General features: G+C 35.2%; 1 protein-coding gene across 1 annotated transcript in view; it reads right to left on the reverse strand.

Moving 5' to 3' along the window:
* Window positions 1-3,318: 3,318 nt before the first annotated feature.
* Window positions 3,319-14,937, reverse strand: part of LOC140169225 (uncharacterized) — a 29,395-nt gene continuing 17,776 nt past the window's right edge. The window contains exons 7-19 of the mRNA XM_072192482.1: window positions 14,239-14,391; window positions 13,729-13,769; window positions 13,103-13,198; window positions 12,730-12,825; window positions 12,013-12,117; window positions 9,054-9,152; window positions 8,544-8,762; window positions 6,741-6,839; window positions 5,424-5,645; window positions 4,683-4,799; window positions 4,198-4,416; window positions 3,590-3,717; window positions 3,319-3,345 (exon numbers count right to left, since the gene is read on the reverse strand). Coding sequence (XP_072048583.1) covers window positions 3,319-3,345; window positions 3,590-3,717; window positions 4,198-4,416; window positions 4,683-4,799; window positions 5,424-5,645; window positions 6,741-6,839; window positions 8,544-8,762; window positions 9,054-9,152; window positions 12,013-12,117; window positions 12,730-12,825; window positions 13,103-13,198; window positions 13,729-13,769; window positions 14,239-14,391 — 1,621 coding nt within the window. The remainder of the gene's footprint in view (window positions 3,346-3,589; window positions 3,718-4,197; window positions 4,417-4,682; window positions 4,800-5,423; window positions 5,646-6,740; window positions 6,840-8,543; window positions 8,763-9,053; window positions 9,153-12,012; window positions 12,118-12,729; window positions 12,826-13,102; window positions 13,199-13,728; window positions 13,770-14,238; window positions 14,392-14,937) is intronic.

Consider the following 14,937-nt stretch of genomic DNA (forward strand, 5'->3'; position numbering starts at 1 on the left):
ATAACTTTCAAGGGAGGATAAAATTTGTAAAAACTGAGCTAAAAGTACTTTAAAAAGGGAATACAAATCTTAAACATCAGAGCGGTCAGAATCCCAAACAGGCTATAATGAAGATTCGTATTCGTTCTAAAAACCTGGCCATCTATGTTTTAACTCGTAATGAGGAGTTAAAACTCCTCATTACGAGACTTTGCATATTCGACATAGAAACACTAGGTTGATTTGAATATTGCACTCGTTTTGGGCATATAAAATGTATTTTGGTCATTGGTTTTCCAAAAATGTTTAAGCACAACGTTTTATTAAGAAGACTTGGAACAAGAAATAAATTTTCTTCCAAAATCTGCATACTGATCTACATAAGCATTTATTAGCATAGCATAACTTGTAATGTAGACCATTAAAGCTAAAAACCTTTTCCAACAAATTGTTCTAAGAGGTTACAGGAACAAATTTAAACTCATGATGTGACGTAGATAAAAATGTACTGATTTTTTCTGCCTAGGATTTCTGCCTAGGATTTTCAAATTAGGTCGGATGTAGGACAACCGACCTTTATTTACCTTCTGTTCTTAAACTAAATGATATGTTTGGAATTTTAAGACACCTGCAGTGAAAGCAAGACTGACAAAAGAATGCCCCATGACGCAAACATTACAAAACATTGGCGAATAATGATAATAATGATACTTGGTGTGTTGCTTTCACTTACCTGAATAGGTACTCCATAGCTGATAGGAATAGAGAATGTAGAAGCGTTAATTTGAAGTCGTACACCCATGGTCCCACTTGTCGTCTGCCATAATCTAAAGCAAGTAACAATCTTATTAATGAATAATTATTGTTGACTATAAATCATATACTCAGAAATAAGTCACATTGAGTGAGAAAAATTATAGAACACCTGTGTGAGCACATCACCATGGAAATCACGAGATATTCAAGAAAATAATGAAAAACATAATAACATACCCCGGAGCACCAGACACATTCACGAAGCCATTCGCTGTTTCGTTGGCAGGATCAATGTAGGTTATCGTTATCACTTTGGTCCCTTCATAATAGAATAATAAGAAGTGTTCTTCGAATTAGTAATCTCTCACATATCGTCGTATACTGCATACTGGCGAATACTATAAAATTATAAATCGTCCCGTCCGTGTCCTCGACCTTATAAGGTTTATAGAGGGCGACAATATTTTTGTACAATGCAAAGCCGGTATTTTGCCTTGGTCGCTACCTGTGTTCAGCAATTCGCTTTTAAGCGCCTTAAAAAAGATACTACCTATGGGTTAGAAAGGACGGGTTACTGTAATAGCGACTTCCTTCATTTCATGCTCAAGCTAAATGTACAATGTATGACGACATCACCGGACCCTCAATAGCATTCTGAAAACTTAGCAATATTGTATTTCGTTCAACGAAATAGCTCTTAAGTATAGTCCATATGCCTTCCTCGAGGTAGTCATTTTGATATTGTTCTTCATTGTATCACTAAACATACACTAGGAGACAAAAATCTGTGACTCTTTACTCTAACACCGATTTTTCAACCAGGAACAGATTTTTTACAGAAAATTGTCTCCCAGTGATAATGACAATAAATATACAAATTATAAATTTTCAAACGAAAATGACGCATGGAATACAAAAAGCATAACAGATTTTTGTTTTAAGAAAATCGCAAAATTTAATTGCTAGGAATTTAGATCAAAATAGTAAGCGTTTTGTTTATATAAATATTCAAGCATTACCTGGCGGTAAATCTTCCAGTACATCACCTGCAATATGTACCCATGGTGCTAGAACATCGCCAGTGTTATTATTACCAAAGGCCCATTCAAATCCACCGGACACTTGACGGGCTGGCAACCGTTTAGCGGTAGCGGCTTAAGAGGTGATGAGAGGCAACAGACAAGTGTAACATAATGTTTATTACTTTTAATAATATTTTGTTAATACAATGAGAGTTTATGTGGACTGGGTAATGTATTTTATGTGTATGGTAGGCGTTGGGTACATGTGAATAAATACGAGCAGCTTTATGGTTAGCCGATATGGATAATATTGTCATAAATGTCGTTGTTATCATCACTATCAACGCCTCCTCCACGCCATCACTAACACCATCATCATCATCATCATCATCATCCATCATCGTCGTCGTCGTCTTTGTCGTTGTCGTCGTCGTATGATCATCATTATGTGTAATCACCATTATCATTTCCATCATTAGTATCATCATCATCATTATGATCGTCGTCGTCGTCGTCGTCGTCATCGTTGTCGTCGTCGTATGATCATCATTATGCGTAATCACCATTATCATTTCCATCATTAATATCATCATCATCATTATGATCGTCGTCGTCATCGTCGTAAACGTCATCACAATCATCAGCAGTAACATTAGTGTCAATGTCACCATTATCGTCATCATCATCATTTTAGCATCGTCGTCATCATCGTTATAGCATTATATTTGCTTACCTATGCCGGGTCTTTTGATGTTTACTTGTAGCCAGTCTTCTACACTTGCTCCATTGCTCTCCCCATTTTCATCTTCTGGTATGTATTGTGAGAGTGCTGCTATGATGCCTAATGAGCCTTCCGCCAGAATATTCGGATCCAGGGATTGAAATTGAGCCTGTTTTGATGGCGAATTGAGGTATTAATATAGTTAACAGTACGGGAGTCTTTTGTCCAATTTCACAATTTACAAGAATCTATTCATAAACAACAGGGGAAATATTTTGACGATTTGAAAGTTTAGTCCAACCAGGGCCTGATTCATCTTTTCGAAGCCCTGGGCCGGGCTAAAATGGCTTTCAATCACTGGCTGGTCATCTGTGCGTATCACAAAGCCAAACTTTTCAAACATTGGATCAAAATTGATTTGTATACGATATAGTTCTACTTTAATGCTTACCTTTGTTTCTCTTGCAGAAATTGTGTTATTATCACCATTACCTCCCACACCTTCACCAATACCACCAGCATCGCCGTCACCAACGCCACCATCGACGCCACCGTCACCAACACCAACACCACCATCGATGCCACCGTCACCACCACCATCGACACCACCGTCACCACCACCAACGCCACCATCGACGCCACCACCTCCCCCTACACTTGTCTCAATGTTATTTTCACCATCATAATAGTCATAGAAATCATCATTTTGTTGGTCCACCGACGGAAGAAAATCGTTGAACACGCTATCAAAGATAGTCTGCAAAAACAACAACAAAGGGACCATTCTCCAGAAATTGAGCCAATATGAAATATACATTTTGTTACTAATAATTTCCGAGCTTATCTTTTAACGCATAAACTAGTTTCCTATTTACAAAGAAAATAACGCCAACGTTTAAATACCAGTACCAATGCTTGCCCTCGATATTTTCAGACACTTTTTATTCAAAGAAACACAGGCATGGTGTGCAAACAATCATGAGCTTAACAAGTCGAAACTGGCTGCAAAATCTTTGTCATTTACTGTCATTTACTTGATACTTTTACCCTAGAATAAAAAACCTTAACAACTTAAGTTTCTCAAAAAATATATTTGCATTTTTGTACTTACCACACTTATTTCTTCCAGCTCAGTCAAAAGTTGTTCATTACTAATGTTTTCGTCAAATACTAGCGCATCGATTTCTTTGATAGCGTTGACGACTCTTTCGTCAAATAATTCTTCTGGTGATTTCAACACTGCAAATATTTATATTTTCATACTCGTTAAACATGACATTAACATTTGTTTTAAATTGCACACACAGTCGTTACCACGCGCATACATTACAAAAAAAACCTGTTCCTACGGACACACCCCAATGAAATACTATGAAAATAGTTGACAAACTGGAAGACCAGTCGCTGATCACTGATTCAACATTTCGCCAGCAGAAGCATTAGCATGTGGTATGTTATCGGCGCTATTTTGCTCATAATAAATTACGAAAGTCTCTAAATAAAGCCTTTATGGTCATTTTTTCCGTGATTGGTGTCAGTCTATAAAATGGTAGAAATTGGCAGTCACGTAAACAATATCGTTTATTCGTTTTAGTTTTCTCATAATGACGAATTTCAATTAACTATAAACCGTCCTAGCATAATGCCATTCTTCAGTATGCGGGATCATGACGACTTAATATGTTGCAACGTTTTACCAACCTAAATGTACACACTTACAATCATCATCAGAAATCGTGACTTTGACCATGTGAATTCTGTCCCCTACATCTGTCCCATTGATTACTACAACAAAACTCTCCTTTGTTTCAATCGCTGTATCGTCATAGATACGAACTGACACTTCCTTAGTTGTTCCCAGGGCAACAGATATTGGAACGTTCCGTTTAGGCTCATAATCAATGTCCTCCTTTGTAGAAATGTCTTCTGTCTGTAAAACTATTTTGTAAGAATGATAAAAAAGTAAAAAGTTTGAGAATGAGGAAAGAAATATTTGCTATTGGTGTGTTGAAATTCATTGTTCTTTGTGAAACCTAAATAGGAATTAAGATTCGATTTACTGCAAGTTTGAACGATTATAGTCTTATTATTAAAGTGTGAACTACAGTAAATGAGACTGATATTTACTATAGATGTTTGAATCCAATTTCTGGCAACTCATTCAGCTATAAGTATTGTATATTACAGACACAAAAACAAATTACATGTAGTCAGATACTCACACACTGTGCCATCTGCAGATCCATTATTATGAAGAGTTAATTTTACAATCCCAGATGTTTCATCAATCGCAGATGTTGAGCTTACAAAATTGATAGAAGCTGTTAAACGTAAAGAATACAAAATGAAACTGAGAAACTGTGTGAAGTGAACATTTACTGAGTATGTCTTGTGTTTTTTGTACTCGCCAAACAAAAAACAAATAACTAATGTGAATTTTTTTTTAACCCTTAGCTTTTTGGGTTGATTTTCCCGCATGTCTTGGTTCGAAATGGTTCAAGTAAATCACAGATGCTTCTGGCCTTCTATTTTTATTATTATTTTTTTATTAACGGCATCTTTATAGAGGGTAGCCCAGATCAGTGAACAAAGCACTGCTTTCCACCGGGGCCCTCTTCCTCCAGGTGTGCGCAAGAGTAACGATTTTAAAATTACTGATTTATTTACTCTATTGATTGGCCGCAAAGTAGTCGTTCTTTTCTTTAAACACCAGAATGTTTTAACTGAAACGGCTAAATAATGCTTCACAAATTACCAGATTAGTTAAACTTTGACGCTTGTGTTCCAGAAGAAATTGTGGGCTAGGAATTTAAGCAACTTAACGTGACTTCAAAGCCAAACCTATTGAACTAAAAGACCTTATAATGTTATGAACCTCTATGTGTTTAGACTATGTATAATCCATAAACTGAATATTCACGTCCATGTTTAGATATACGGCTTACCATCATCATCATCAATGATTATCTCCATTATCTTAAACCCATCAATACCAACATCGTCGCCAGTAAGTGTTACCATGAATTTTTCTTCAAATTCGACCAAATTATCATCTAAAACATTTATTGTAGTATAATGTGTTTCTCCTGCTTCAACGGTCACCGCTAAGTGGTTTATTGGTTCGTAGTCTGCATTTTCAGTCGTAGATAGGTCCGATGAAGTGAGGTCTATACGAACGATAAATACAAGGTGTCCCTGAAAGAACTGTATCATCGGAAACTGATTTTTTTGGGTATTTTAAGTTTAACGCATAAACCAGACATAACTAAATAGCTGATGTGGTTGACGAATATATCAGCTATCACATACTTTTGAATTTTGACAATTGGCCGCTCCGTTTTTGAAATAAAAGAATTTCCTAAACCAGACATAACTAAATAGCTGATGTGGTTGAAGAATATATCAGCTATCACGTACTTTTTGAATTTTGACAATTGGCCGCTCCGTTTTTGAAATAAAAGAATATCCAAACAATTAAGTTTCCGACGATACAGTTCTTTCAGGGACACATTGTAGTAGTTTCAAGCCCTCCCTTTATACCATTCAAATGAACCAGCATCTATATACATAGGGCTGAGTCTCCAATGTACAATTATATCGCTTTCAAATTCACCTCCAATCCAATATACATTTTTGTTTTCATGACATCTGAAAAGACTGCATTAAAATCGCTGAAATTGGTCAAGTTATATATAGCCAAAAAAGTACTTTTTAGTTTTTGATGCTTCAAAATGGTACGTTTTCTCTTAATATATGACATTTTTGGGATTTTAGTAAATATTCGCCCTACCATATTGTAACTTTCAGCTTCGAGGGCGCATTGTCATTTTAAGGTGTTTACGGTTCAGTGCGTTAAAACAAGAAAAGTCTCAGGTCAACCTATGTTGAATTTTTTGATCATTTGGCATCTAAATCATATAGTTTCACCTGATATTAGTGGCATTTAACTGTGAGAGTTCTGAATATGAGAAAATTCCACCCGAAATTAGCCATTTTCCCATTGAAACCCGTGTAATACATAATTAGTGGTATTTAACCTATTCCTGAAGCAATACAATTATTTGTTCAATATCAACCATTGACCAAGCATCTGATAATGTGCACCAGAGTTATAAACACTGGGTTTAATTTATTGATGACACGTGACTTTTACAGCATACTAACATTAATATAATGGGGTAACATTAATATATAAATTAACAGTACAGTAGGTTTAAAATAGCGACTTTCGCAAGGTGTACTGTTTGCAGTTTATCACTTACATGCAGTTCCAGTTACAGAACCACTGTTAACTAGATACAGCTGGACAGTACCTGTAGATTCGATAATGTTGGTACGAGCCTCCACAAATACTATTGACGCTATAAGACGACAATATAGAAATGAAACCATTATTTAGTTTATTTCCATTGACATAAATGTTAACACAAGTGAATAATCAGTATACACATTTTGATCTGTTACATTACGGTAAAGATATTTGATTTTAACATTTGGCGTAAGAAAAGTAGAATCATCTTAAACGGGTGACGGACACTGTTGAGCAACTCCAAAGCAATTTTAATGCTATACATAATGTCACAGTAAAAAATCTTAAGTGCACTCTTAAAACAGAGTGGTCAAATTGACCCCATAAGTAGTCAACTATGCACCTTATCCCTAAAGTTTTGACCACAATTTAGGAGTAAGGTGCATATCAAAGGTTTGACCACAATTTAGGAGTAAGGTGCATAGTTGACTACTTACGGGGTCGATTTGACCACCTGCTTTAAGGGTTACGGTTCGCTATCTCTAAGGACCGCTATCTCTAAGGTTCGCTATCCGTAAGGTTCGTTATCACTAATTACGAAAAAGGCCCACTATACCTAAGGTTCGATATCACTAATTTTGAAAAAGGTTCGGTATTCCTAAGGTTCGATATCACTCATTTTAAATAAGGTTCGCTATCTCTAATTTTAAATAAGGTCCGCTATCACTAATTTATTGAAGGTTCGGTATTCCTAAGGTTCGATATCACTCATTTTAAATAAGGTTCGCTATCTCTAATTTCAAATACGGTCCGCTATCTCTAATTTTAACAATCCCGGTATCCCTAACGCTATCACTAATTCCAAATAAGGTTCGCTATCTCTAATTTCAAACAAGGTTCACTATCTCTAATTTATAATAAGGTTCGCTATCTCTAATTTTAAATAAGGTTCGCTATCTCTAATTTTAAATAAGGTTCGCTATCTCTAATTTTAAATAAGGTTCACTATCTCTAATTTTAAATAAGGTTCGCTATCTCTAATTTTAAATAAGGTATAGATAGCGGACCTTATTTAAAATTAGAGATATCGGACCTTATTTGAAATTAGAGATAGCGGACCTTTTTAAAATTAGAGATAGCGGACCTTATTTAAAATTAGAGATAATGGACCTTATTTAAGATTAGTGATAACGAACCTTAGATATAGCGCACTAATCAAAATTAGTGATAGCGAACCTTAGAGATAGCGAACCTTAATTAATTAGGGATAGCGAACCCTAAACAAAATTAGTGATAGCGAACATTAGGTATAGCGGACCTTTATTGCAATTAGTGATAACGAACCTTAGAGATAGCGAACCTTCAATAAATTAGTGATAGCGGACCTTGTTCAAAATTAGTGATAGCGAACCTTATTTAAAATTAGTGATAGCGAACCTTATTTAAAATTAGTGATATCGAACCTTAGAACTAGCGAACCTTATTCTAAATTAGTGATATCGTACCTTAGAAGTAGCGGACCTTTTTTTAGGTATAGCGAACCCTTTTCTCTATTAGAGATAGCGGGATTCTGATCTCCATAGACTTTACACGTTAGTGATAGCGACCCTTAGAGATAGCGAACTTTAGAGATAGCGGTCCTTAGAGATAGCGGGATGTCACCGCGTTAAGAGTGTGGATGTCATTGTTCAAACTGTTGTGACTGAGCTTTTGCTAATGAATTCAACAAATGCTAGTCTACACTACAAGTTGCGTTGCCCATATTAAGTGAATAGTGAAAGGGACTGAACGATAACTTTCTTTTATGTGTTCTTACGGTCATCATCAACGATCGTGACGTTAACAACGTCGATTCCTTCTCCCACAGCAGCACCGGTTATCTCTACAAATAAGTCCTCATCTTCTTCCACTCGGTTGTCATCCAGGATAGTAATGGAAGCTTCCTTAGATTGGTAAGCGTCGAAATTAATAGTTTCGTTGTTAATGGGAACGTAATCTTCGTTTTCCGTTGCAGATTGGTCAATTGTCTGGAGTACTATTTAAGTAGATTATTTTAAAGTTTTATCTCGGAATGTTATAAGTAGAGGCAGAAGAAAAAACAAATATGTTATTTTTTCAAGATATTTCTTTATTTCCATATTGTTTTACTGAAATAATTTTTACATTACTTTTAAATTTGTATTTCCTCATTGTTTATGTGCATATTTGCTGTTTGTAATGTGTTTACCCTTGCCTGAGATCGGTATGGATCTCAGTTGATCTTGGGGTTACATGTTCTTCTTTTTTTGGTAAATAAAGATGATTAAATAAACAAATCCATACTCACATACAGTTCCTGGCATTGGACCAGAATTTGTTAGCATCATTATTAAAGTACCATTCGCTTCATCAATACTGTATATCGCATTATCGAAATTGACAGAAGCTATTAAAAGGTGGAAAAGGTTAAAATTAATGAGATTTTTCTCCACAAAACATTATTTTCATTGACTTCAAACGTGACTAATTGGATTGTTTACGCTTGACTGGAAATGTTATTAAAACGAGTCAGATATTCCTGAATGTGAATCCAACAAGTAGTGATAATGTATTCTTCATCTTCTTTTCTTTAAATACGAGTATGTACAGATTGACAACCGTGTAAAATTTTCACCAAGGTCAGATTATGTGTATCCAGTCGGACATGCTTGGTGTCTAATTTGTTTCTTAATGGCATTCTTCCAATTACTTATCGCCGCGATTGTTTTCATGATAATGCACCTTGAATTTGGCAGCGTTTATTGCATTTTAAGTGATAAATACATTTCTCTGTTACAAAAGTTTACTTCAGGCAATGTTAATCATGAACTTTTCAGTGGCTCATCTGTATTACTTTGCCTTTTGATTGCACTTGTATCTTTACACCATGCACCATACAACCCCATTGGAGGGTTCTGTTCCAGTATTCCTGTAGATGTAGATGTATAGCGCTGACTGCATATATCATGAATTATTCACCTTTATTTTTTACTAAACAATGTAAATTTTTGATGACATGAATTTAAGATAAACAAGTAGTCAATAAATAACACCTCAATCCTAAAATAATCAACTTATACTCCAAAATCTCCCTGCATGCATTTAAAATTTTCAGTAATTCGTCTACTGCCAAGGCCATGTAATACGGCGCGCCATTGCCAACGCTCGACGCACAGTTAGCACGAGACGCGATGTAGCGTGTAAGTGCCGTCTCCTCCGCATACGCAATCAGCACGGTTACAATACACCGCGTGTATTCATACCTGTTGATTGCATGTGCTGATTTAGAGCTGAATAATAGGGCTATATAATAATGTACGGTGATAAAAACTCAACGATACAGAATCATATTATCTGGCTATTAACCAATGAATTATCGTTATTCATGTCTAAGGATCTGATCTCATCTTTCATTTTGTATATATCATAATTAAGTTAATTTCTCAAAAATTATATTGCTCGATTACTAACGAATCTTCCGAAAGAAAAACACAGTGATAGAATTGAATGGTTAATATTATCAAATTCATCAGGGGGGGCCGGCCAAGATTGGCTCAATTTTGACGTTGTCATTGGTTTTACACGTAAACACAAAAATGTCTCAAATTATTCCAAAACTGTACGTATGTTATTAAGCACTATTTTATCAGTCTAAATCCGTTGAGGTTCGCCAGTGAACCTCATTGTAAGTACTGTTTTTTTTTTTTTTTTTGTATGAATAACGCACGATATGTTACGATATATACTGAAAATTTCCCCTACGTGTATCAATGAGTTTACGTGTATGGCAAGCTAAGCGGCTCAGAACGTGGGACTAGCTACGCGCAGCTTCTTTCTCGTTACGTGCAGCTTATTAACCAATCAGATTCGCGGTTTTAAACACGTGGAGCTGATGTAAACATCCTCTCTCACAAATATTACGTTGTTAATTTTGTAAATGAAAATATCTGTAGTATATCAGCAAAAATGGTATAGGTGCTATTAAAGTAATATCTGAACAGAATGATGATTGTTCTATATTTAGGGGCTATCATTTTCTTCGGAAGGGATCCCAAATATAGGGGGTCATACTTTTTGGAAAGAAAAATAAGGGGAGGGGGTCATAAATTGATAATGACAAAATGTAGGAGTCACAAGATGACTACAGATAGTGTGTTTATTGTATTCAAAAGACTGATTTCAATACAATTTTAGCCTGTCTAGGGGTACGGTGTATCGGTGGTGGGTGTCGGGGGTCATAACATTTTGATGCCGAAATAGTGAGGGCCGCAATTTATTGACGCCGACTTTTTGTAAATTTAGGACCCCCCCCCCCCGTTCCGAAAAAATTGATGACCCATTTTACTCTCTCCATATTTACACAGTGGCATGTGATATCGCTTTCCCTGCAATCAATATCTTTACACAGCGCTTTACATCAGTAGTTGTTGTTGTTTGACCTTCATATCCCCTGCACCGCTAATACAGCCCGAGTATAAAGTTACTTGCTATTAAACACGGTGTAAACTTGGAAACACTAAATAAATATGCTTTGTGTCATTTTTGCCAGGCATTAGCAACATGTTCTCTTGACACGTGCTGTGATTTGGCCTCCTTTACCCGTTCGTTATCTATGCTAATTCCGTAAATTAATTACAAGATAATAATTATGAAAGAGGATACCTATAACTATACTACGCGCAGCTAACGACCCAACCACGTGATTAAATTTGACTATTTTGATTGGTCAAACAGCTGCTCGTAACGAGAAAGAAGCTACGCGTAGCTGTTCCACGCTTTTGGCCCCCTTGGCTTGCCATATACGTGATGTAGTGGTTACGGATCTCGCCGCTCACGCAAAGGGTCCCGAGATCGATTCCCATCCCCGGCGATGAAAAAAAAATGTTCTTCTTCTTTTTTCTTTGAATTTAAAATTATTTATTTTCATGTGAAAATGTATATATTGCACTGGGAAATATATTTTGTGCATTTTTTTTTTTTAATGGGGCCACCCGGCCAATAGAGCTAAGAACGGATCTTGGCTCCGGGAAAAAATAATTGCGTCCATCGTGCAGGCAGTGTTGCCGTCATATTGTCTGTTTTGTTTACGCTTTTGGCTGTTGTCACATTGAATAATGTAGTCCACCATCGTCTGAAATTCATCATTTGTTACAATCGCGCCAATAAACTAGACTTAAAATTGAGTTTTTGGTATTTTTGGTATTTGTCTTATAAAATAATGCTTAATATTATCATGTTTTCCATATGAATGGAGTGGATATACTTACGGGCATTACGAATCTCACAAATATCGCCTATGTAGTCACTTGTACAATCACATATGTCAGGTGCGCTGCATACTCCGTCATTTCTACAATCCGGAAAACATATTGCTGTAAATTGGAGTTAAATGTTCAATAAAGCTTTATGAAATATTTAGCAAATCTTACCTATTTGAACATTATTATCATTAAGCTAGTCCATTTGTGTAATGTAACTGGAATTGACTTATAGTTAAGTCTGTTAAGTCGCAGAAATACATTAAGTGAAATACTGTAATTTCGTAATTATTCACTCATGACAACAAAAGATAATAAATGGAAACGAATCACGGATTCTAAATAAAGTCGCGTATTTTGGCTACATTTTGGACAAATTAAACGTTCTCATGGGGTGAGTATTGGTATTATTTTTGGAACTATTGAACAAATAAGCTAAATTGTTGACAGTCAATAATTTAATCTATAATAATCTATAATTATAATACAAAGTAGATTTGAGGGGTTTTGTTATCAGTCTACGGTAAGCAAACGACACAGCAAATGGGTTTTTATTCCTCAGAAAGTAAAAGCCAGTATATGGTAATTACCAAACCAGCTATTTCATTTTTGCTTGGAATTGGCACAGCAACGGCCGTGAAAAGTGAATTAGCAACATTTATCAACAGTTCTACAAATACTTTACATGGTTGGTTATTAATGTTTAATAGAAAGATAAATAAATACCTTGTTCGCATATTGGCCCTGTATAGTTCGATGTACAATCACATTCATTTGGTTCAATACATTCTCCTCCGTTCAGACAATTTGGGTCACATACGACTGGAATTGGCAATACTTAAGTATGTAATTATTTACATGTTTATTTATTTATTTATTTATTTATTTATTTATTTATTTATTTATTTATTTATTTATTTATTTATTTATTTATTAATTTATTAATTTATTTATTTATTAATTTATTTATTTATTTTTTTTTATTGCTTGATTACTTGATTGATTGATTGATTGATTGATTGATTGATTGATTGATTGATTGATTAATTGATTGATTGATTTATTGAAATGTCTATTTGATGTAACTATGACAACAAACCTGTCTGACAGTAATCTCCCGAGTATCCAACCAAACAATCACATTGATTAGGCAGCACACAACCGCCACCATTGATGCATTCAGGATCACAAGACACTGTAACATAAAAGAACCAATATTGTGCATTAATAAATGTCAGATTCATTGAATACAACAACAACAACAACAAACAGGTATTTAGGACGCTATTCACAAGGTACCATAGCGTTTACAACAAAGTTCTTAAAATAGAAAAGTCTTAAGATTTCCCTTTCAGTTTACAAGGTGAAAATAAAACTAATTTCAGTGCGACAACAAACTGGCAACCAATATCGTGATGCTATTAATTCGCGAATCTTCAGAAGGTCCGTGGAATGAACTAAAACTTTTACAAATTTATTTAGTAGTGCACACAAATTTCCCCTGCATGGGTCATTTTAATTTTAAAAAGCACCATGCATAAAAAATTGACCAGGAGGGTGAGCCCAATCTCAGCACAATACCAGTAGAATTATACTACGAGACTTTTGTAACTCATAGGACACTGATAATTATTTCAGATAATAATTTTTTAATGTTTTCGTTCAAAATAACCTCTTTCCAATAATACTAATAATACGTGACATTTTAAATAGCTTATAACTTACCTTGTACCAGCAAGGTCACACACCATTGCTCACTCGATTGGCTAGGCAATTTAAAAAATAATAAATTCGATTATTGGTTGTTGGGGTTTTTTGGGTGGGGGTTGAGGTAATTGCTATTTGCTCTATTGTAGATCTTTATGTTAATATTGCGATTCCGTATTTTCATTTCTTTATTAAATAATGCAAAATTCATATTTTGTGACGGGCTGCCTTTAGCAGAATAAATGTCAATATTAGTGATAGTACGACATCCACATTTAAATAAGCTGACATAAATTTTCAGAATAGTACAAGGATATTGCCCCGAAAAATATAATGTATTGACTCTATCACGTGTTTCAGTTCTTAATATAATTTCTTTGTTCCTTGAAGGTCACTTTATTTTATATTCTACCCCTGGACATAATTTTTATGCTGAAATTCCTTTTTGTGATTGACACGTCCCTATTACTGACTTGCTTGAGAAGGCATTTTTTTATGTTAATGAGGCAACTTGATGCTCCTTCTTACCACTCATCAGACACAGAAAAGCAGAAAATATTGGGTCCTTCTTGAGACAATTCTGGGGTCCAATTAATAGAAATGTACTTGGTGCTTCCTTGTCCGGACTTAAGACTTGATCTAGTCACCCCTCTTGGTGATATCGTCGCAAAATTGGTAATCCTGATGAAAGAAGAAAATATGTGAAAAGTAAAACTAAGTTTTAATGCGTGTTTTAATTTCAATATGAATTTGAATTTGGAGGATAACCTTGACTATTTCCGGCATTCGATGGTGATCACATCCACCAAGTTTGATGACAATCCAACAACCTATACTAGAATGACTTTGACATGACCTTAACTATTTTTGGCACTCGATGGTGATCACATCCACCAAGCTTGATGACAATCCAACTATTTATACTCGGATGACCTTGACATGACCTTGATCATTTTTAGCGCTCGATGGTGATCATATCCACCAAGTTTGATAACAATCCAACAACCTACAGACAGTATCAAAATGAGAGGTACCCATCAATTTCCAGTTATATTAATATGACTGCCAAAATGCAACATAGGATCTACATAATTTGTTGATTAATGTCATGAACAGTCCAATAACTATAAATGGTGGTCATTTCGAGAAGACCACATATTGCATTTGGAAGAAGCAGGCTTTATACAATAGCCATCAAAACTGATGGATACCAATCATTTTGATACA

Source organism: Amphiura filiformis, chromosome 14, assembly GCF_039555335.1.
Source record: "Amphiura filiformis chromosome 14, Afil_fr2py, whole genome shotgun sequence".
Taxonomy (NCBI): domain Eukaryota; kingdom Metazoa; phylum Echinodermata; class Ophiuroidea; order Amphilepidida; family Amphiuridae; genus Amphiura; species Amphiura filiformis.